The 21,246-nt window shown below is 55.0% G+C and overlaps 4 protein-coding genes across 4 annotated transcripts; 2 read left to right on the top strand and 2 right to left on the bottom strand.

Moving 5' to 3' along the window:
- Window positions 1-145: 145 nt before the first annotated feature.
- CCMA1212_009651 (uncharacterized protein) lies at window positions 146-3,986 on the bottom strand (the record flags this gene model as incomplete). Its single annotated transcript, XM_073706724.1, has 2 exons — window positions 146-2,978; window positions 3,193-3,986. The coding sequence occupies 2 exons, from the start codon at window positions 3,984-3,986 to the stop codon at window positions 146-148; spliced, it is 3,627 nt and encodes a 1,208-aa protein (XP_073554753.1).
- Window positions 3,987-7,378: 3,392 nt separating this feature from the next.
- Window positions 7,379-10,456, bottom strand: CCMA1212_009650 (Mediator of RNA polymerase II transcription subunit 16; the record flags this gene model as incomplete). Its single annotated transcript, XM_073706723.1, has 5 exons — window positions 7,379-8,289; window positions 8,348-9,517; window positions 9,572-9,827; window positions 9,888-10,242; window positions 10,305-10,456. The coding sequence occupies 5 exons, from the start codon at window positions 10,454-10,456 to the stop codon at window positions 7,379-7,381; spliced, it is 2,844 nt and encodes a 947-aa protein (XP_073554752.1).
- Window positions 10,457-11,403: 947 nt separating this feature from the next.
- CCMA1212_009649 (D-lactate dehydrogenase [cytochrome]) lies at window positions 11,404-13,491 on the top strand (the record flags this gene model as incomplete). The annotated part of the gene is made up of 7 exons (XM_073706722.1): window positions 11,404-11,685; window positions 11,742-12,568; window positions 12,670-12,899; window positions 12,990-13,171; window positions 13,228-13,257; window positions 13,324-13,397; window positions 13,455-13,491. 7 exons carry the CDS (start codon window positions 11,404-11,406, stop codon window positions 13,489-13,491), a joined length of 1,662 nt encoding a protein of 553 aa, XP_073554660.1.
- A 3,290-nt stretch (window positions 13,492-16,781) lies between these two features.
- CCMA1212_009648 (uncharacterized protein) lies at window positions 16,782-20,223 on the top strand (the record flags this gene model as incomplete). The annotated part of the gene is made up of 2 exons (XM_073706721.1): window positions 16,782-17,240; window positions 18,802-20,223. The coding sequence occupies 2 exons, from the start codon at window positions 16,782-16,784 to the stop codon at window positions 20,221-20,223; spliced, it is 1,881 nt and encodes a 626-aa protein (XP_073554661.1).
- Between the last annotated feature and the right edge of the window lie 1,023 nt (window positions 20,224-21,246).

Raw genomic sequence — 21,246 nt, 5'->3', positions numbered from 1 at the left:
CTCCAGAATGAAAGCACTCCAATCGCCGAATGCTGTGCGACGTGTCTGTACAACGGTAAGACGTATCCCATGATTTCCATCTCTTTCCATATTAGCATTACCACGGCTTTGTCCGGCTCAGAAAGTCTTCGTCACATCAGGCCTTTCAGCTCCGAGAGGCAAAGAACCCGCCAAAGCCGGCCTTGGACTGCTCCTTCTTCAGCAGCTCCTCGAGTCGCCTAGTCTCTCGAACAGCTGCCTCGCGGTCTTCCTGGAGGTTGAGGACCTCGACCTGGGCCATGTTCATCCTAGCCACGACCTCTTGCATTTCGTCCTCGGCCTCTCCAAGGGCCTTTTCGAGCTCGAAGACGCGCGCCCGGAGAGTCTTCATATCCGCCTCTTCTTCGAGGCTCTTGGAAGCGATGGGCCGCGTGCTCAACAGCGGCTTGGGGCCCGACCGGTGTGACGAGCCGTCGGTGGGATCGGCCTGAAGGCGACGAAGCTGCTCGTTATGCGCTTCGCGCAGTCGGGTGATCTCCTCTTCGTGGCGGACGACGCGGTCCTCCGACGCGGTCTGGGCGGCGACGACCTGATCCTCCAGGACACGGAGACGCTCCTGGAGCTCCGAGATGCGCTGCGAGTTGGTCTTGCGATCCGACTCTCCCCTAGCGACGGCGGCTTCCAGACGCGTTCGCAGCTCGGTATTAGTGTCCAGCTGCTGGCGAACCTGGGCCGTGAGCTGCTCAATGAGGTCGGCAGACTCCTTGAGCTGCTCGGCCAGAGTGCCGTCGGCCGCAGCTGACTGGGCCTCGCCAGCCGCCATCATGCTCATTTGAGCCTTCTGCTGGTCAACCTCCCTTCGAGCCGCGTCACGCTCCAACACTGCGGCAGAGAGCGAGCGCTCCAGCCGGTCCATGGCCTCTCTGGTCTCGTCGTCAGAGGCAGAGTCTTCGAGCTCACGGATGCGCGCCAGAGATTCGGTGTATGCGGCCTGCAGCTCCGCGTACGCAGTTCGGAGCGACTCGGACGTAACGGGCTCTCGGCCAGTGTCGCTAGAGCTGCTCAGGCGAGCGATGGAAGGCGGGATCAGAATGTCGTTCTCCTTGAGGAGGCCACGCAGAGACTGGATCTCCTCTTCTGCGCGGTCGAGATCAATCTTCAGGCCGCCGAGGCCCTTTTCGACCTGCCACTTCTGCTCGAGAGCATCCTCGGCGCGTCGTCGCAGGAGGTTGATCTCCGTGCGGAGCTTGCCCATGTCCTTCTCGAAGCCGGCCTTTCGGGGCGTCACGGTGGTGAGGCGCTGGCGCTCCTTCTCCAGCATGCGAATCTTCTTCTGGTACTCGCGATTCTGGAACTCGTGTCGCTCCAACAGACTCTTGAGGGCGCCGTGGAGGGCGTCGCGCTGCTCTTCCACATCCTTCAGTCGCTCAAGCAGAGTCTCTCGAGAGTCAGTCTGCGCAGCCGTCTTGAAGCTGTCAGATCTCTTGAGGCCACCCATTCCGGGAGGCACGCGGTTCCGCGATCCGGCAGCCACCGAGTTGGACCGCGAGAGGCCAATCGAATTAGACCGGGACAGGCTGGAGAGACCAGACAGGCCAGACAGTCCAATGACTGACATTCGCTTAGAAGGCAATTCATCTACGCCGCCGGCCATGGAGTTGCGCAGCGAGCTGTTCTCGCGCTTCAAGGTGTGCAGCTCCTGCTGCATCCTGGAGGATTCGTACGTCAGGTTGGCATACTCGGCAGCCTCCGACTCCAAGCCTTCGACCCTCGCCTTGAGCTCCGGGACGACCTCATCTCGGAGGTTATCTCGCTCATCAGAGGCCTCCTGAAGCTGGGACTTGAGGGCGGCTAGGATGTCTTCAAAGTTGGCCTTGGACTGCCGCTCCTCTGATAGCTTCCGCCGCAGTTCCTCGCAAGTGCTTTCCAGTTCCTTGATGCGCTCGGTAGCATCCAAGTTGTTAATCTCAACCACGTCCACTTCGGAAGCTCGCTCTTGAAGCTGCCTAATCTTCTGATCGAGATCCTTTCTCTTTTCCCTCTCTTCTTGCAGCTTGGACGTCAGCTCGAGGCGGAGGGAAGCTCTCTCCTGCTCCGACCTCCTCTGCACCTTTTCAATCTCATCCCGGGCCTGGTCAAACTCGCCGAGTTTGGCTGTGCTGTGGCCAGAGTCGGAGAAGTAGTCGCTTGTTCGCTTGCTGGCGAGCGTCTGCGGGTTGTTGGTGAGCTGCTCCTGGAGCCTGTCGGCCAGGTCTTCCAGGTCAATCTCGCGGCGGATCGATGCAGCCAGCTCGGAGCTGATGGCCTTGAGCTCTTCCTCCATCTCTTCGATCAGGGCTGTGTTTTGGGAGAGGTGGGGTGAGTGCGTCGAGAAGAAGGATTCGCGTTGTTGGGCGAGAGTCGTGGTTGCATTGGGCTTTGTATGCCTTGACGAGAGACTATTCGTTGACCGTCGATTGTCATTGGCCGAGCCCTTGGCGTTCGGCGACAAAGGCGACGATGACAGCTCCGTGGAGGACGAGTTTCCCCAGCCAAAAATGGAGGCCAATGGAGAGGTTGCGCCTGGCGACCTGGGCAGCGGTTTGTTGAGCTTGGGCGACCCGTCTATGGCGGCGGACTGGGGCGATTCGTCGATGTACGTCTGCGGCCCGTCCCCTATGTGAACAGAGGGATCGACCTTTTCGAGCCGTAGATGCGGAGGTGCGTGCTTGGTCGGGGCCAACATGGGCGGAGAGGGAGGGGGGTCCGAACGGTCGTCGTAGTTGGACTCGACGTCGGAGGCGGTGTCCGTGGCTTGGTCGCGCTCGTTGACAGAAGCAGCGTCAGGTGTGCCGTCGGGTGTCAGATCCGGCAGCAAGTCGTCGTACACTGACAGTCCAGCGGAGGACTCCGTGTCAGCCGTTTCAGCGGGAGGCCCACCGTGGGTGGGAATGCTTCCCGAAGTAGCAGCAGCTGTTTCGTCGTCGCTTGGCGCCAGATCTGCTGAGGTCTGGGTTTGTCTGGAAGAGGCCGTGAGTTAGGCTCTGTCTACTCTGCGCTTTGTACGAGGTACTCGGTGGTTTCGTTGGACAATGGCACGAAGGAATACGTTCCTCAACAGGGGGGCGTTGGTGTAGTAGAAACAAAGAGATGGGGGGGGGACGGGGAACGGGGTGCGAGAAAGCGTGTCTGTGTATGAGGGAGAGAAGAAGACAAAGAAAGAGAGGCACTCACTGGTGAGGAGGTCGCACAGAGGCTCGCACAGAGGCAGGGTACTCGTAGAAGGTGGGACTGTCGACGGATGGCGGTCGCGCGAATCTGTGATCTGGCTTGGGCCGGTCGATGGTGGTGGTGTGAAGCAGAGGAGAGCCCTGGAGGTACTGCGAGACAAGCGAAGAAGAGGCCGCGGTCTTGGACACGGGCTTGCGCTTGATGGGACCGGAGAAGCGAAAGGGAAGAGAGGAGGCAGCTACCGGAGAGATGAGGGTGGCAGCAGAGGGATCTACGTAGTCGAGCGTCTGGGAACGGCTGTGAGTGGCCGCGATGCTAGTGCGGATGCCGGCCGGGAGAGGGACAGGAACACGGGTGGTGATGGTGGTAGTAGTAGTGGTAGTGGGAGCACGAGGAGGAGGAGTGGCGGGAGTACCTGCAGTAGTCGCGGTAGAGGTAATAGCAGCGGTTCCGGGGTCGGTGTCGCTCTGGAGATGAGGGTGGTCGTCGTCGTCCTGGTGATGCTCCTGGGCGTAGGCCTGGCTGTAGTCCCGGTGGTACTGCTGGTAGTACTCGTCGTCGGCGGCGTCAAACCCGGACTCGTCCTGTTCCTCTTCCCGCTCCTGTTCCCGGTCTTGATGGTGCTCGCGCTCGTGCTCGTCGCTGCCAGATCCAGGGCCCGGTCGAGTTCGAGCCGCGCTATTCCGCAACAGCGATGCAGGTGGAGGTGCTTGGGATGAAGCAGGTTGCGTATCAGAGTCTGGCAGGATCGACGCCATGGCTCGGGGCCCGCTGGCAGGTTGCGATGCGACGTCCATGAGAGTACTCGTACAGAGAAGGTAAGGTACAGGTAACAACAGCAAATGATTTGAGCGAGTCGTGGGGGGCCACGAGGAGAGTACGAGCGCTAGAGCAAAGCAGGCGGACAAGCAGACAAGCGGACGAGATACGAAGAATGGCAAGCAAGCAAGCAGGCAAGCGAAGCGAGGCGCGCGCCGAACGCTCACGACAACAGTCTTAACGCCGGCTGGGATGGAAAATGAAATTGCAAATTGCCCATGAACCGGGCATCGACTGAAGGGGGAACGAGCAAGAGAGGCAAAAAAGCCGGAGGAGCCTTCCAAGGAAGAGAGCAGAGCTGGGAAGGGGGATGTTGGCGTTAGGCCGGGACGGTATTAGTCGGCGGACGGCCAGCCAGGAGTTGGAGTGACGATGCTGGGAAAAAGGGAGAAGCGAGGCTGGTCTGGCCTGGCCTGGTCGTGTTGACGAAGGTGAGGTGAGGAGGCCTGGAGATTTGCCAGAGGCGGTGGGGCGGGGAGGAGGGTCGAGGTTGCAGTCAATTCGACTGCTGCTGCGCTTGTCTGGTGCTTGTTCCAGGGGGGGCCCCTGATTGTACAGGCACCTACAGATTATTAAGTTGTTATCTGGTCTCAACTCTGCAGGTTCATGTTAGTAGACGCTCTCCCATTCCAGCTGCTGGCACAGCGTTTGCGACTATTTACTGTCGATTTCATGGCCGCTGTGCTGCTGATTGGCGAGCAATTCGCAGCGGTCTCTGCACGTATGATCGAGGCTGGGCCAGCTGATTGGACTCGCATGCGAGATATGCGCCATCGCCACATGCACCCATCTCCACCTCCGTCTCTTCAAGAATGAACCGACATTTTCGGCTATATACGATACCTATGTACCAACTAACAATACCAAAGGCGCGCAATCGAGCCTCGACCTTGAATAGGCCCCCCATTGGTCCAGATCCAACCGCACCCTGGATGCTGGAGACTCCGCCAGAGGGAACGAAGAGGCAAATAGGGAGGTCGAGCTGCCCACGTTGACGAGGTTAAATTCAACTCGAACTCCTTTTGGCCACCCAGCGTTCAATTGGGTTGAACGAACTGTGCTCGACTCGACGGGGACTCCAGCATTCGCCCGCCCCGGTACCTGCGCTAGCGCTCCTGGGCCAGGGGCAACCGCCGCTAATTCCTGGCCTAGCTGGGCCCTGACGCGAATCATCCAGGCACAGGCGCGCGCAGATTGTCACTGTACTGTAAGTATGTACAGTTACTTGTACGAGCTCGACTCGAGCCCTTGATGGCCTCGCCAGCCGAATCGATGGAAGCCGCCCCTTTTGCGGCGGATGATACTGGTAGAAACAAAGGAGAGGCTCTGAATGCAATTCCATCCATCTGTCTGCCTTATTATCTTAGAGAGACTGGCTACTAGGTAGGACTTCCCATTGTCCTGGCCCCACGTCTGCACTCCCTCCCAAACAGAGTGGCACAAAACGTTTCTCTTGCTGTTTTAGCGCCAGTCTTGCACGAGCCACTCGCAGCAATCAATTGATGCATCCATCCATGCGTCAATCCCGAGAGGGTGCCGGGGCTCTGAAATTGCCCGTAGTGCCTCTATTCGTCCTTTACCTCACCTCACCTCCTTTTGGCAAACAGGTGCCCATCTATTTCTTCAGCGAGACTGATGAAATTCGAGCCTTATCTCGCCTCCCCTCCCTCCCCCCGGCGTTCATGCGGCCAGCAAATCAGACAATCAATGGACGCTGCAGGGGTGTCTGTCTGCACCTACCTACTCTGTCCTCCGGTAATGGGGACTGATGGCGCACGAGTTAAGATCCAGTCCAGTCTTATATTGGCGCGCGGCAAGGCAGTCGATTGGCCGCCCGTTCACGATACGCTGCATCTGCCCAAGACCGCGAATCGAGTGGCTGAGGCAAACACTTGTGGACAGCGTCCATCAGGTTCTCACTGGTACCTGCAGCAGTGTCAAGTGCAATGTCTTCTGCACGACGAGACTCCCGTGACGGGTGCTATATAAAGTCACCCAGCCATCTCTCGCAATTCCATGACATTGACCAATCAAAGGATCCTTAAACACAAAACACAAAACAGAGCAGTAACTGAACCATTCGCCAGTTGTTATCAGTCTTTTCAACCATTGGCCTACATCCAACCTTCGGGGCAGGTTCCTAATGTACACATCTTGCGACACTCCAATAGATGATTTGTTCCTCCACCATCCGTCCATTCATCTGGTCCACTGGTAGATGTATTCCATCAACTTCAGCTCTCGTGGTCATGGTAAAAATCGGTGAGACTGTCAGTTCGTCCAAGCAGCCGCCTACCTGTCCATCAAAAACAGCATCCATCGCACATAACGGCTCCAGGAATAAAATGAAATGAACCCCCATCACCAGTTCGCCCAATCCCACACAATCCCATTGATCCTCCACGAATCACGCAACAACTACACCACCATCTCCAATGATCACCACCCCAGTTTAATTTCCACCCCCGCAAGATTCAAATTAGGCACCTTTACTCTACTGTACTACTACAGTACATACTATCCATACTACAAACTACATTGAAAGCTCCCCAGATCTTCATCCCAATCCCCAGGAAGATTCCAAAAGAGGCATCTATCCCGTCCACCGTCACATCAGCGAACAGAAACCCAAAATCATTGCGCCCGCAACTTCCTTCCTCTAACTAACATCTGCATGTAGTCTTTCATCCCATCTTGTTCATCCTGGTCATCATGTCTACTGTACGAACTACTTTAGTACTTCTTGTTGCATTCGTGGACAGCATCTACTGTAACTCTGCGAGGTTCCTCCGTACAACAAGGCCAGACAGGTGACACGAACGACTCTACCTAGGGAGTTAGTCTGTGTAAGGGTGCCTTGCTCATACGCTCGAGTAGTTGCGTTACACCGTCACACAGATCGACCACGAAAATCGGGGTCTCGTGAGATGAACTCTTGCGTCACCCGGCAGTTGCGGGACATATTCTCTCTCGTGCGCGAGTCGTACAGAGAGGCAGTCCACTCCCACTGGGCATGTCTATACAGCGCCTTCGGTTGGCAGACGTCAACAGTGAGGGATCAAGCCAACAAGCATCGACTCTCTTTATGAACGTATGAAAGATCCCAAGTAAAAGCATTCTGTTGAAGACCATTTGACAAGCATGATAATACTTCTAGAGCTTTTCCAACTCATGTAGGTAGCCAAGTGATTACGGTTATCCAACCCTTGGGTAACAATCCCCCTCTTGTAAATCTCCAATGCAGACATAGACTCCATCCAGACTCCAAGACCCAATGAAGACGACTCTGTTCATCCAATAACCCAGCACACTGTAAACCAATATCGTCAAGCTACCCAAGAGCAAATTCCACCGGGCTCAAGCCTGTCCTTCACAGAATCAGCTTCCCCCTCGGCAACAATGCCCATAGACCACCGCAGGCGCATTTACGCTGTTGCCCCAGGACAAATGTGAAGCCGGCACGACTCCCAAACACGTCTTCCATAACCGACGCGCAACGCGTGCATCTCCTCCACTGCTGAGTCCCGAGCTTCATCTCTGTCTTTTTGAACAGGTCGACGTAGAGATGCCTCGCCTCCCGGGCCCTCAAGCTTGACTTGTCGTCCTGGACGCCGAGGATGTCGTAGTTGGCAAAGTAGAGCCGTCCAGGGTCAGTGTTGTTCCGGAATGCAGGCAGGTCTTTGGTAAAGAACTTCTTGATGACGGGGAAGAATGGAGCTGGCGGATTCGCCGCCAGCAGTATGCTCAGCTCGAGCTGGCTTTGCGCCGACTTTACAGCCAGGTCGATTTGTTTTCCTTGGGTGGCGGTGTTCTGATGCTTCACAGCATTCGGTAGAACCGCCTGGTATATCTGTCGGATGTCCGCGCCGAGCGTGTTCAGCAGCTTCTCAAAGTCGGCCACTTTGACTAGGCTCGCGGCTGTGATTTGCTGCATCTTCTGATATGCTTGCTGGAGGGAATGATTCTGCACCTTTGGATGGCCTGTTTGGTCTATGGTTGCCGACTGCCCTCGGTAAAAGTCTATGGCTCGTTCGCTCATCTGCTGCAGGTGGGCTATCCTGCGGCACACACAGAGCAAGAAGCTTCTGCTGGAAGAGGAGAGCAGGAGATGGAGGGATACTTCGTTAAGTGTGTGCAAGTATGGCGTCATCTCCGTAAACCGCTTCTGGTCCAGCAGCGCCATGAACTCGCTGTCGTTCATGAGAGCGAATAGACTGTCGGTGAGCCACGCCAGCAGATCCAGAGACCACTTGGCGCAGCCGGCTACTGCTTCTACAACCTCTAGTCGCAGCAGTTAGTATGGAAGAAAACGAAACGCTTGAACCGGCGGCAGACTTACCAGGTTCATCCATGGGGCTCATCTTCTCCCTCACCGTCACTGGCGTGTTGATGGCGAGGGTGATCAGGACGACGACGTTGCGCACATTGAGGTCAATCATGGCAAACTTGCCTTGGAACGACCTTGGCTTCATCTCTCCCCTGAACCCCAGGCTGTTCATGATGCTCAGGCAGCATTGAAGCGGCAGATTCCTCATGAGGGAGTCATGGTGCATTTCCTCGGAGTAGTCGACCTGAATCTTGAGCACCTTGGTTATCTCAATGATCCAGTCTTGAATGAACCGCTTCTTGGACGTGTACGGCGCGACGATGGCCAGAAGGTCATCGTAGTTTACCTGGTGCCACAGAGCGGGTGAGGCCGTCACCGTCAGGGCGGCCATCGTGGCGCCGTAATGGACGTCTTGGTAAGAGTTGCCAATGTCGCCATGTGGATAATGCAGCTTGCGCCATTTGATCACCCCGTCGTCTGACACCTGGACCATGGAGCAGTTGGTTGGTGAAAAGGCGACCTGATAGCACGGCCCTTCCTCGCCAAATACCCAGCCGGCGTGGTGCAAGTTCATGACCCTGTTGGGGTCTTCTGACGTATAGACTTCTTCAAATGTGAAACGATCCCGGTATTCCACGGTGCCGTCAGACATGGTGAGGACCAAGGTTTTTCCAAACTGGATAGACTGGAAGCCGACCAGCACTTTGTTGATCACAATCGGGTCCAGTTGTCGCAGCCGCGTGTGGGCCGTCTGTTCAGGGACGTCACTGTTCCTCCGGATTCCCAGCTGCTCAAAAGCCGGGTGAACGTTGGGTCGTGGCTCAACCACTGCTTCCCAGCGGTCAATGATTGTCTGAGCTGCTTGAAATGAGGCAGCGGTGGGGGCGCGCGTCCTGATGGCGACGACCATGGGTGGGACGGTGCTCTTCCCCGTGTTGTCCATGATGGATGGAAGAACGTGTAAGTGAGATAGCTCTGCCATCGAAGCGTCGTTGTTGGCATCTCCGGGCCCTGTCTGCAGCCATGTCGTGGCGGCGAGATGCTTCTCGACGAGCGAAGGACTCAGACGAGCGTTCTGCGGAGGATTCTTATCCGGCTGCGAACCAGGGCCGCCCCATTGGATCTCGATCTTGAGCAGCCTCAGCTGCTTCGACGAGGTTGCAACAGCAACGAGCAGATATCCTATCAGGCTGTCAGGCATTATTTTCGTTTCTTGGAGATGATACACGGGCTTACTCTTATCAGAGGCAATGGCCGCATGCGTGACCAGCTCATCCAACGAGTTTACACTCTCAAGCTCCATCGTTGTCTCTTCCATTCGACCATTGTTTTGAGACCAAAACATCTTCAGCATACCGCTAATTGTGACGCAGAACAAGGCACTCTTGGAAGAATGGGGGTGACTCGGCCCGCCAGCGTGCACAAAGGAGCTTTCGTAATGGTAGAAGTTGCCATTTTTCAACGCTGGCCCATACAGCACATTATACGGTTTCTTCCTCACGACAGTCAGCGCCTGGGGTCATCTCGATACCGGGCAATTCCATGTGCTCACCTGCTGATTAGGCGGTGCTACCGCCAGCCAGTGTGCGCCTACGACGGCATTCGCGTCGTCGATGCTATCGGTGTCATACTTCCTAGTAATGAACGGATGGTTGAGAGAAATGGAGAAGCTAACAATGACCACTCTCCCAACCGCGTCGATGATGGCAAGCTCGGGAATATTGGCCGAGCCCCACTCCAAGTGGGCGAGAGGGATGCCCTGAGATCCCCTGATGAGCTCACATGTCGTCGGCTGGCTGAGGTCCCAGGATCCGTCAACCGGATTGCACCGCAAGAAGCGGAGCTGCAAGTACTGGCCATCCGGCGTGATGGTGGCAATCGTCCCGGACTTGGACCAGGCGACAGTCCTGCAGCTCTTCCGTCAGCCATTGGCCCAGCATCCGCAAGAGGGGGATATACGAGTACGCACTGGCAGCAGCCACGACTTCTCACGTCATCAAGCTTGAGGGCAAGCGACCTATCATGGGCTCTGTCCGGAAGCGACAAGCCGACGCCGTCGCCAAAGAGATCGTCAACGTCGTTTAGATCCACAGGCACGGTGTTATCCAGCATGAGCGGCATCTTGTCCTCCGTCATTGAAGCGATGTGTCCAAGTCCAGGCGATTCCGGGCCACGGCCATGCGACAGGGGGCCGGTCAAAGACTCAAAGCCCGGCGGACCTCACGAGAGCGCGTCGAAGGGGCGTCAGAGGGCTTCACGGGCGCGCGGCAGTGTCTTGTATATGCGCGACATGAAAGGCTGGCTTCACAGGCACAGGCCGGGTGTGAATAAATATGTCAAGATGGAAGATGCATACATGTGTGTATGAGGAGTTGATGAAAGAGTGATGAAGTTCCAATGATTCGTGGTTGTTGCTGAGGCTCGGAAGAATGTCGGTACAATCGATAACGGAGAGGCTGAAGAGGTCCGGGACTCGCGACCGATTCTGGTAGCTAGGTACTTACCCTACAATCCTTTTGGTTATGGACGCTTGGCTCTTTTTGCTGTGGCTTGGGGGTAATGGGATGGTTTCGCTCGCAAAGTCCAGTCTCTGAAAAACGCATTCCCGATTGGATATTGAATCATCCAGAAGCGTAATAATGGGTAATATGTTCATTTGTACTAAGAGATGGATAAGATGGTCATCACTTTACAAGACACGGAAACTTTCTTACATTAACGTGACGACTCGACTTTAGCTGCTCCCGGACTCAGCTTAGAACTCACTCGCAACTTGACGTAATGCTCATGCTGTCAGCATGACAATGAACTTTAATCAAGGACAAGAATAAGGAGAATCAATGTTTTGAGTTGCTGCCGCTTTACCATCCAAAAGGGGAGAATCTCATCCCCGGATACAAGCTCATGTCATTGTTCCCGGATCGACTCGGTATGTTATCAGCGTGTCTCAGACCCTACCCAGAAGACAACTAATACGTATCTAGCATCCGTCTTCTATATCCACGGAACACATTAAGGAAGGACAGTGATCCATTCTTTCACTCATAATCACACATGCGTCCTTCATCATGAAGTCTGTATTCTCAACTGTCATGCCCCTTCGGCGACTTCAACTGAAACTCAGAGGTGTTCGGACCGTCTCATCTTTTCAACAGTCTCAGGCATATCAGAGAAAGTCTGCAGCCTATTTGCTAGCCGGACTGTTACTTGGAGGTGTCTCAGTGTCAGCACTGAAACTCTCGTCAACATCTGGCCCGGGAGGAAACAGTGTCCTACCGCCGAGATGGAGCGAGCCACGCCGACAGTCTCTCTTACGAACCAAGTATGCGGACAAAAAGACAATGATGAAAGTGAGTTGAGCTTTCAGTCCCATGGAAGTCGAAAGTGGTCTAACGAATGCCCGCAGGCCGTTGACGAAATCCGTCGTGAGCTGGGCGAAGAAACAGTCAGCACCGACCCAGACGACCTAGAATACCACGGCTTTTCCGACTTCACAGCGACCAACACGACTGAAAGGCCCATTGCCGTCGTCCGACCAGAGTCGACCGAGCAGGTCTCGGCAATCGCAAAGATATGCACCAAATACAGAGTCCCAATGACACCGTTCGGCGCCAGATCCAGCGTCGAAGGCAACTTCAGCTCCCCGTACTCAGGCGTATGCATTGATTTCTGCGAGATGGACAAGATTATCCAGTTCAACCCGCAGGACATGGACGTTGTCGTGCAGGCCGGCGTCAACTGGATGGCATTGAATGAAGAGATCAAAGACAGTGGACTCTTCTTACCGCCGGATCCAGGTCCAGCTGCTTACATCGGCGGCATGGTGGCCACGAATTGCAGCGGCACGAACGCCATGAGATACGGCACGATGAAGGATTACGTCGTCAACTTGACGGTGGTCTTGGCCGATGGCACAATCATCAAGACAAGGCACAGGCCGAGAAAGACTTCCGCAGGATACAATCTCAACTCCTTGTTCACGGGGTCGGAAGGCACTCTCGGTATCATCACCGAGGCCACGCTCAAGTTGGCAGTGCTGCCGACAAATCTCAGCGTCGCCACGGCAGCTTTTGGGTCGATTCAAGCTGCTGCGGCCGCTGCGACGACAATGGTTCGCTCTGGTCTGCCCCTGAATGCCTTGGAGCTGATGGACGAGGACCAAATGAAGACTATAAACCAAACGGGAGGAACGGCGGGCAGGATGTGGGTTGAAGGCCCTACTCTCTTCGTCAAGTAAGTTTCAAACTTGTATCCAAAACTCTCGCAGTCTGTACCAGTCTCTTCATAGACGGAACAATCTGACGTTTAGAAATATGACTTACAGCGCTTGACAGATTCTCCGGCACAAAGAGCTCCGTCAAGGACAGTGCCCAGGCGGCGCAGGCGATATGCCGCCAACACGGCGCCCGCACATTCGAGCATGTGAATACGCAAAAGGAGATGGACTTGCTGTGGTCCGCCAGAAAAGAAGCTGCTCTCTGCATCGTCGCCGCGAAACCAAAGGACGCCTGGATGGCGGGCACAGATGTTGCCGTGCCCATATCCCGCATGGCTGATATAATAGGTGCGTCTCATGCCATTACAACCTCTCTCATCTCTGAAGCTATTCTTCATATAATTTTCTCTCTCTCTCTCTCTCTCTAACAATGAGCAGAAGAATCCAAGGCTAAAGCAACTGGCCTCGGCCTGACAAACTCCGTGCTGGGACACGTGGGAGACGGAAACTTCCATCAGGCGCTGATATATCGGCCTGATGATGCTGATGAGGTCGCTAGGATGAAGGACTGCCTTGACACCATGGTGAAGAGGGCAGTTGAGATGGAGGGAACCGTATCAGTGAGTTAGACTGCCATCGTTTCCTACGTGCTTTCATTGACAGACGACGACGATAGGGCGAGCACGGCATTGGAATTGGGAAGAAGGTAAATGCAACACTTTTCATCTGGCGTTTTTGGCGCTTTGATCGTAGAGTTCTAACAGACGAGTAGGAAGCTCTTCTCAAGGAACTGGGGCCGACGACGGTTGGTGTCATGAAGGCTTTGAAGGATACACTTGATCCGCAGTACGTTTTGTTCACATGTCTGCTTTTGTTTTCCATCACTGACACCATGCTGCCTAGCTGGCTGTTGAACCCCGGAAAGGTGTTTGACGAGTGACCTAAGTGAGATGGGAGTATGGGACGCTACCGCTTTGGTTCTGCTTTACTCTCATCACGACTCTACGGCAAGGGATTCAGACTCGCGACAGTCCTTTTCAATAGTGCGAGACAGCCAATTCATCTTTTTGTCTTGCATTATCTTGTTTGTGTATTTCAGGGACCTCATGGGAACTGACAACGCCCACCTGTCAATGACGCACGTGTCCGTGATAGAGACAGCACCAATCCTCGGACCCTGCAAATAGGTTCATATATGCAAGTGGACCTTAAACACCAGTAGGTAGAGAGATGAAGAGTACCGAGTACTGTTGGTTGACGGTCTCTAATGGCTTGCAGTTCGTAGAAGACCACTGCGTCAAGTAGACCACACACTCCCAGTTGAAGTCTCGCGACGACGTCTGCATCTCCCTTGCGCCGAGAAGCCATCATCTATAACCGACTTGCCGACGTAGATAGAGAATAATGGAGGGATCAGGGGGGCGAAAACCAAGGGTCCAATCTAAGACACATGTCAAGATAACGGTGGTGGCCTTTCATCTGTGGGCATGTTTATAATGCGACAAGGTGAATTGGCCTGATCACCGATGAACCTCGTGCTCACCGGAGATCGACTGCCGATATGACGGCTTTGGGCAACTGATTGTCGATGATAGGACGGGACCAAAGGAGGATTCGGCGCTGTCAACCACGAGTTTCGATCAGCGAGGCCGTCTTTACGCGACACGCCGATGCGATTCGGTCTCTGTTCCCTGTAATTGCGATCGCCTCCCACGCTGTGGTTATGCCGTCATGCGCGGCTTTGGGGGCAACGAGACGGAAATGTCAACGGCGCCAGCGTGAGCACGTTATTACCGTAGTGCAAACATAGCAGCGATGGCAAATAACTTCGAAGAGAAGAGGGCCCCAGCCCACTGTGCTCTTCGTTATGCCTCATTTCCTTACCTCGCGCTTCTCTTTTTGTCTTTCTGGAAGGACAATCCGAGCCGCGAGGATGGCTACCGGCGTCCCCAGGCAGGCCAAGGGGCGACGAGACGCGCGATGGTGGCGTAGACTTGCGGAATACATGGAACCTTGATGGTCAGGTTAGCAAGTAATTGAAACGGGAGGACATGACAATACTGGGGGCGCCCGTATTTTCAAATGTGCTCGTCAGTGCGAGACATATGCGAGCGCTTGCTTCGTCTGTACAATGTTCGATCTGGAGTCCTCGTATGGGGCGAGAGATCAGCGAAGCTGGCATCCTGTTGAACAAGGGCCTCCTGAAGGACCGAGCTTCCAGGTAACAGAGGCGGCTGGTTGATGAGAGACGGAATGGATCGTACAAAGGAGGCGTGCAGCCATGAATAACTCGTCAACTGAACTGTTGCTGTGGAGCTGGTCAAAGGACAGGGGCTGCAGGACCCAGCAACCCCGTCCAGTTGCGCGAGTAATCACAAATGTCACTCCTGACCCGAGACGCGAGATGGTCTGCAGTCTGTAGCGAAAGCAATCAGTACTTAAGAGCCATGCGTACGAGCGAGTTATTAGTTCATCCTTGCCAATTCCAGGCTCTCTCCCAACAGACACTCCGTGGATGCATACTCGTACGAGCATGGTTTCTGTTCAAGCATCGCATAACATGCTCATCTCATACAGGCGTGATTTCTTGGTTTCTGTGCCAGCCGCTTCTCCTCCACTGCCAGGGCCAGGGAATCAATCTCAGCCATTGTCTGGATGTGTCAATTTCCGAATTGATATCGTGTGCAGAACATAATAGTGTGCTTGCGGCGGTTGTACCCTGCTCTTCGCCGAGCGGCTTATCGGCGAGTCAGAATGGCAAACGTTAGCAAAGGCATTTCGAGAGGCTTGCAAGGCTTGGTGACGAGAGAGAAAAGGGCAGAGGCATGGGGGTCGAGCGACGGCGAACGGCCCTTCCACCTGCTGGTTCATGCAGCCCTGGCCTGGTCCCTGGAAATCCCAAAATAAGCACGCCTCTAGCCTCCGGTAGGCTCGAGATGCCCTGGATGGTGCGGAGAGCTATGTCTGAAGCGGATGCGGCGCCGCCCAGGCCGGGTTTGTCGTCATTCATGCTGCGGGTTGGGCTTGTCGTGGCGATGATGGCGACGCTGGTGGTGGCGGTATGTATGTACTGTAGTAGTAATGTAGAGGAGGAGGAAGCATCCTGGTGGTGATGGTTGGTGTTGTCGGTGTTTTCTTGTCTGCTGCTTCTCCCTCTTCTTCCTCTCCAGGGTCTGGGGCTCCAAACTGCGTCGGCAAGCACCTGATGCTGCATCAGCCCCAGAAGAGAGAATGTGACAAGTGACTCCTTCGCTGCATCTCCTCGCTCGCCCGCATGGTCACGGGTTTTGGCTATCACGCTGCTGGAGTCTTGTATCTAGTATGTGCTTGCATGGAAGAGAGTCGGCAGAGTTTCGTTGATTGGTGCGTGATGCAGTGATCATGGAGGGCATAGCGCAATACTGTATGTAGTGCCTTCTCAAAGGTACATACGCGCTGCTGCCCGCGTTGGTCAATCTGGGCCCTCGAAGACGCTGGTCCAATCCCGCCTCTTCCTCGCACACACAAACTGCTGCAACCCCAGCCTGCACAATCACAATCTCGCCGCCTCTCCACTGCAAATCAACGACCCCCTGCCTGTCGCCTCTGTCACTTTCTCTCCCCCAGATGTGTGACGCCTGCTGGTGACCGTTCGAGGTGCCACCAAGGGAGCCCTGGCTCTGGGTCCTGATCCTGGGCCTGCTGCTGGCTCGAGCGCTCTGGCTCTCCATCTTGGCTACAAGGGGGTGGCAACCGATGGCCAGGAACACAAGCGTGGACCCCAGGATGTCGCTTATGGGATGCTTGTTTGGCTGGGAGGGCGGATTGGCGGAGAGCAGAGGTTGATGCCCGCTGGTTGGCCCCAGACGGGCGCGCTTCCTGGTGTCATGATGCTGATGCGACTGCTAATCCCAGCTGTTATGGAGTAGCACCGAGTATGAGCAGGAGTTACACTGCTGCTTGCTTGCCTGTCTGTCTGTCTACGATGCCACTCCTTTGAGGACGAGGCCGACCGTTCTTCTTTCCTTCTTCTCTCGCGCGGTGTTTATCGAACAACTCGCGGTTTCCATCTCGACCATCAGCTCTCTCAGCCGTACGCTCTGTTGACTAAATCACACCCGATCGTTTTATTGCGCAGCGCAGAAGCCTTTCTCATCACTGCCTCCCATCACAACCTTACCTTTATCAACCGGAGCCTGGTCGCAGCTTTGGCTCCCAAAGAGGCTCGCAGTCATGGCCCCCATAGCAGCAATGGCGCCTGCTGGCAGTCAATCAGCAACTCTCTTCAACACAGACAGCCTCTTGAAACGCGGCAAGAGTCTACGGAGAGCTTCTACTCTGTATCGGCCACGACACCAGCAGCAGCTTCCGACTCAACGGCACGGCGAGGAAGGTCGGGACGCCGCAGTCTCTTGCCACTCCAGCCTTCAGGCGCATCGACCTCGAGGCCGTCAAAGCTACCAGGTTGCGCCGCGGCAGCAGATGCTCTATCTGCCAGAGTCACAACGACCCGCATCCTCCCGCAGCCATATGCGAGACTGGGATCACCAGAGAGCCCGCAGCCGGAGCCCCTCGTACTCGAAGCAGCTGCCGCTATCCGACAGCTGGTCGCAGCAGACGCAGGCCGAGAGCTACAGCAGCCTACTGCCGTCGTCCGCAAGCATGACGAGCGAGGAATTCGAAGCCCTGCCGCCTACCGTTCAGAGGAAAGTAAGTCATTCTTCTCTTTTCTCATCTCCGTGCTCTTACCGGTGCGTTTGATGCTTCTATCAAGTGGTGGAAAGCAAGTTTGTAGCTGGCGAGCGGTGACTATCACTTCCTTCCTCCCTGCTTCCTTGACGGTTGGCTTCGCCCTGCATTTCTCTCAGGCATGTGCTTGCATACAAATATGTGATATCAAGAGACACGTGTGTGTTGGCAAGCGGCAGGGCTCGCTCGCTAGCTTGTGTCGCAGGCGAGTGCACAAAAAAAAAAGAGGCTGAACAAGGGGAGATTACACCAAAGATCGGATCAACAGGGCCAACAGGGTCATGTGCACTTGGAGCACCCAGCAGATTGGACAACGCCTATACTATGAAGACTGGTTTCAGGCTTTGTTTCTAGCTGGAGGGATGGAGCTGTCTCTGGCATCGATCCTCGTTGGCTGGCTGTGTCACGCAGTCGGTGCGATTTCGCAGTCCATGAACCGCAGGACGAGTGTTCGAGATTCACCAAAGAAGATGTCCGTCTCGTGCGTCTTTCTCGCATCTCCCTCATCACCACCATCTGCTTGGCCTCTCTCCACTGCTGGGTCACTTGAGCCTGGACGACACTCGACGCCATGCAATGCAATGCGCATGCGGCCTCGTCAGGGACCGACTAATTCCGGTGATGAGCCACTGGCGCCGGAACGGCTGAATCCGTCCCTGCATCTCACGAGCCAACTGACACACTAGTCTCGTGTCGCCCCGCGCGAGCGACCTCTCTGGGATGCCATGGCGCTTGTGTGCCGTCTGCGGTGCCCAATGGAAGCGCGTCCGGGGGCTGTCTGGGCTGTCTGGGCCGCTGGGGAGGAGCTCGAGTTGAGCTTGTTCGCCGACTGTCCAGGTCACTCGAGTGAGCGCCTCTTGGTCCAACGAACCTTGGCTGCGTCCGCAATGCCACCGTCGACACGAGGACACCGCCCATGAATTTCCGTGGCTGCGGGGGAGTCAGTCCACCAGTTCGTCGTCCTCCGGCTACATCCTGGGCATCGTTCCAGTCCGTGATGAAGCCGGTCTCGATGCCCCGAAAGAGGACAGGAAGACTTGTCGAGTGAGAGAAAATCCGAGGACAAATGCTGTTTGCATTGCATGGGCTCCCGTACCTGAAATTCCTCGATAAGACCCTCCCTGCAGGGCGAACGCAGATGAACGCATGCCTCTACCCCTTTCCCTCCCCCATGCCTTTGATCGACTCAAGCCACCCACGCGGACGAGTCGTAGCTCTGCTGCTAGTGGTAGCATCACTGCCTTTGTCCGTATTCGACCTGGAGCTTCCCCACCGCGTCATGGTTCTTCGTTCCTGAGTTGAGACATGCCATCCTCGTTCGAGCTAGAACCGCTATACCTTCACCCGACTACGGATACGCCTTTGGGTAGTCGCCTTGTTAGCTTTCCGTTATCACCCAAGAACATTTGTCTTATATACATGGCCGGCCGAGTCGCCCCCTTTATCGTCACCCTCTTTGTCCCATTTGATCGCTTCAGCTTTTGGCGATAACATTCTGACATTTCTTCTTTCTTCATCACAGTATTTCTCGACTCTGGAGCGGCTGCGCTTTGCCCAGTCTACCTCTTGTGCCGGGCACCCCGATCAGTCCCTGGGCGGCTTGAGCCACTCGGCATCAACCCTCGCAAGCGAGGAAGACGTCCACCTACCAGGATCGCACTTTGGACCTGGATCCGATTTGTCTACTTCTGGAACCCATCACCAGCACTCACGCGGTCGACCGAAATCCGCACTTCTACTTCCTAGCCAGACAGACAACACCTACCGACGACCGTTCGACAGCGGAGAGAGACAATCAAGTACATCCCATTCACAGCACAAGAGCATCATACTGGACGCGACCGACGAAGCCCTTGTCAAGATAAACAAACGACAGTCACAGCTCCCCAAGATAGGCAACTATCTGGACCAACGTGACTCTTCACAGCTCTATACAGCCATGAGCAAGGCGCCTGACCACGAATCTACAAAGTTTCTAGCCGTCGAGTCTGGGCCGGACTCAGTCATGGAGAGCTTGCGGTGGCTTGAAGAGAGCGATGACTTGGACCTTCGTCTTCGTCTAGACAACCAACAACCGAGTCCCAAACAGGGAAAGAAGAAGCGGCCGGCTTTTCCTCGCCATCTCTCGATATCGAAGCTTTCTTTCGGACGACCTTCTTCTCAAATCAGCCGCCCGGCAACCAAGACGATGGCGTCTCCCGCACTGAGCGAGCAGTTTGTGATGCCATCTCTGCCCTCTCCCTCTGGCCACTTGCGTCGGAGGTCAAGGGCTCTGTCTCTGATGGCGCCAAACAAGAGCCAAATGCCTGATGATTCCAGCGCCACTGACGCGGCTCCCTCTCACTACCAAGACCCCGAAGCCCGCATGAAGCTCCGCGTGTACCTTGCGTCCCCGCACAAGTTTGATGAGGCTATCGAATTTGGATTCCCGTCTCTCTATGACGTGCAAGGGAGGGAATCCGTTCCGGCTCGATCGTGGTCACGCCAAGAGACACATGACAGGACAACACAATCTGCTGGTGACGATGCTGGGTCGCTCATCAGCGATCCCACCTCTCCCGTCGAGGCGATCTCGCCACGAACACCAAAAAGCCCATATCACCAGTCTGGAGAGCGCTCACCGCGGCTGCATCACGAGGGAGGCTTCCCGAGCAAGGTGGACTATGCCCAAGCGCCGGCTTCGTCACGCGAGATGACGCTGCGGATGACGCTGACACGGCCCGATCTCCGAGCCGATGAGGAGCAAATGTATGGCTGGCAGAAGCCATCCTCAGCCAAGGCACACGCACAAGATGGGCTTGCCCAGCCAAGAACCTATGTGAGAGCTGCCAACTCCAAAGACAGCATCAGCATCGAGAGACAATTCGCCGCTTTTGACGAAGAAAATGCTGGTGGGGACGGCAGCGTGGTCAAGCGCATCTGGAACCGAGTTCGCCGTTCATGAGAGGTTCACCTTTGGCAGATCCAACATTATGCCTGCCATTTCAGCATATAGCATGCATCTTTACACCCCACTGGATTTTTACTCTGTTTTTTACCTACAATTCCTGTCTCATACTTTTTGCTTTGTCAGTCTCTTTGGCGTTTCGTATGGGAGCATATATCGCGAGAGCGAGCCGACATTGTCTGGCTGTAATCTGGGGGAAAAGTCACGACCACACTCATTTTTACTTTTATTTACAACAGCATTTGAAGGAAGCGATTTGTTCTTGGCCGGCGTTCAGGATTGAGATTTTATTGGATTGGACGGGGCTCAGATTCGCTGAGGGAGGGAGGATGTGGGCTGTTTGATGAGCTGTGGTTATGTGCCTGAAAAGTCGGGATGCTGAAGAGGCCAGATATACTAGCATTGTTATTATTGATTGTTGAACTCCTGATTTCCCTGGGTGACTGGTATCTTGTACTACGTGAATTCCTCGCGTCTGCTTTTCGGCAATTACTTTGATGATCTTTGTCTTGTGCGTCGTTGGGACACTTGGGGTTTTGGTAGACTAAGCTACTGCATTGCATGCATCATGCAAGGAGCTGAAAGATGAGAACTAAGAATAGAACGCATGCAGCCCATGTGTCGCGGAAAGCCCTGAAGGGAAGGATTGGAACACGCATGGACGTGTTCGGTCGGAAGTAAGGGAGGCGCGGTGTAAGGGGTGTGAAGGGATGGGGAATGGAGGCTTCGGAGTTGCTTTGCCGGGTTTGGGGGTTTTACGGGCTGGGTATCAGGTCAGGCGATGCAATTTGTTTAATGAAATTGGGAGATCTTTGGTACGTGTCATATAATAAGAGGTGCTGTGTTTTGGGTGACTCAAAGCCTTACACAGATGGACAATGGATATATACCCAAGGTGATGATGATGCTCAAAGCCTCGCTTGCTCTAGCAGATGAGTATTCCAAGGAACAAACTCACAAAAACAACAACACGACAAGTGCAATGTAAAACATTGCTAATTGAAAATGACGTGACATCAT

Source organism: Trichoderma ghanense (genome assembly GCF_004382785.1).
Source record: "Trichoderma ghanense strain CCMA-1212 chromosome Unknown scaffold_18, whole genome shotgun sequence".
In the NCBI taxonomy this organism is placed as follows: Eukaryota; Fungi; Ascomycota; class Sordariomycetes; order Hypocreales; family Hypocreaceae; genus Trichoderma; species Trichoderma ghanense.
This window is presented reverse-complemented; position numbering and strand designations above follow the sequence as displayed.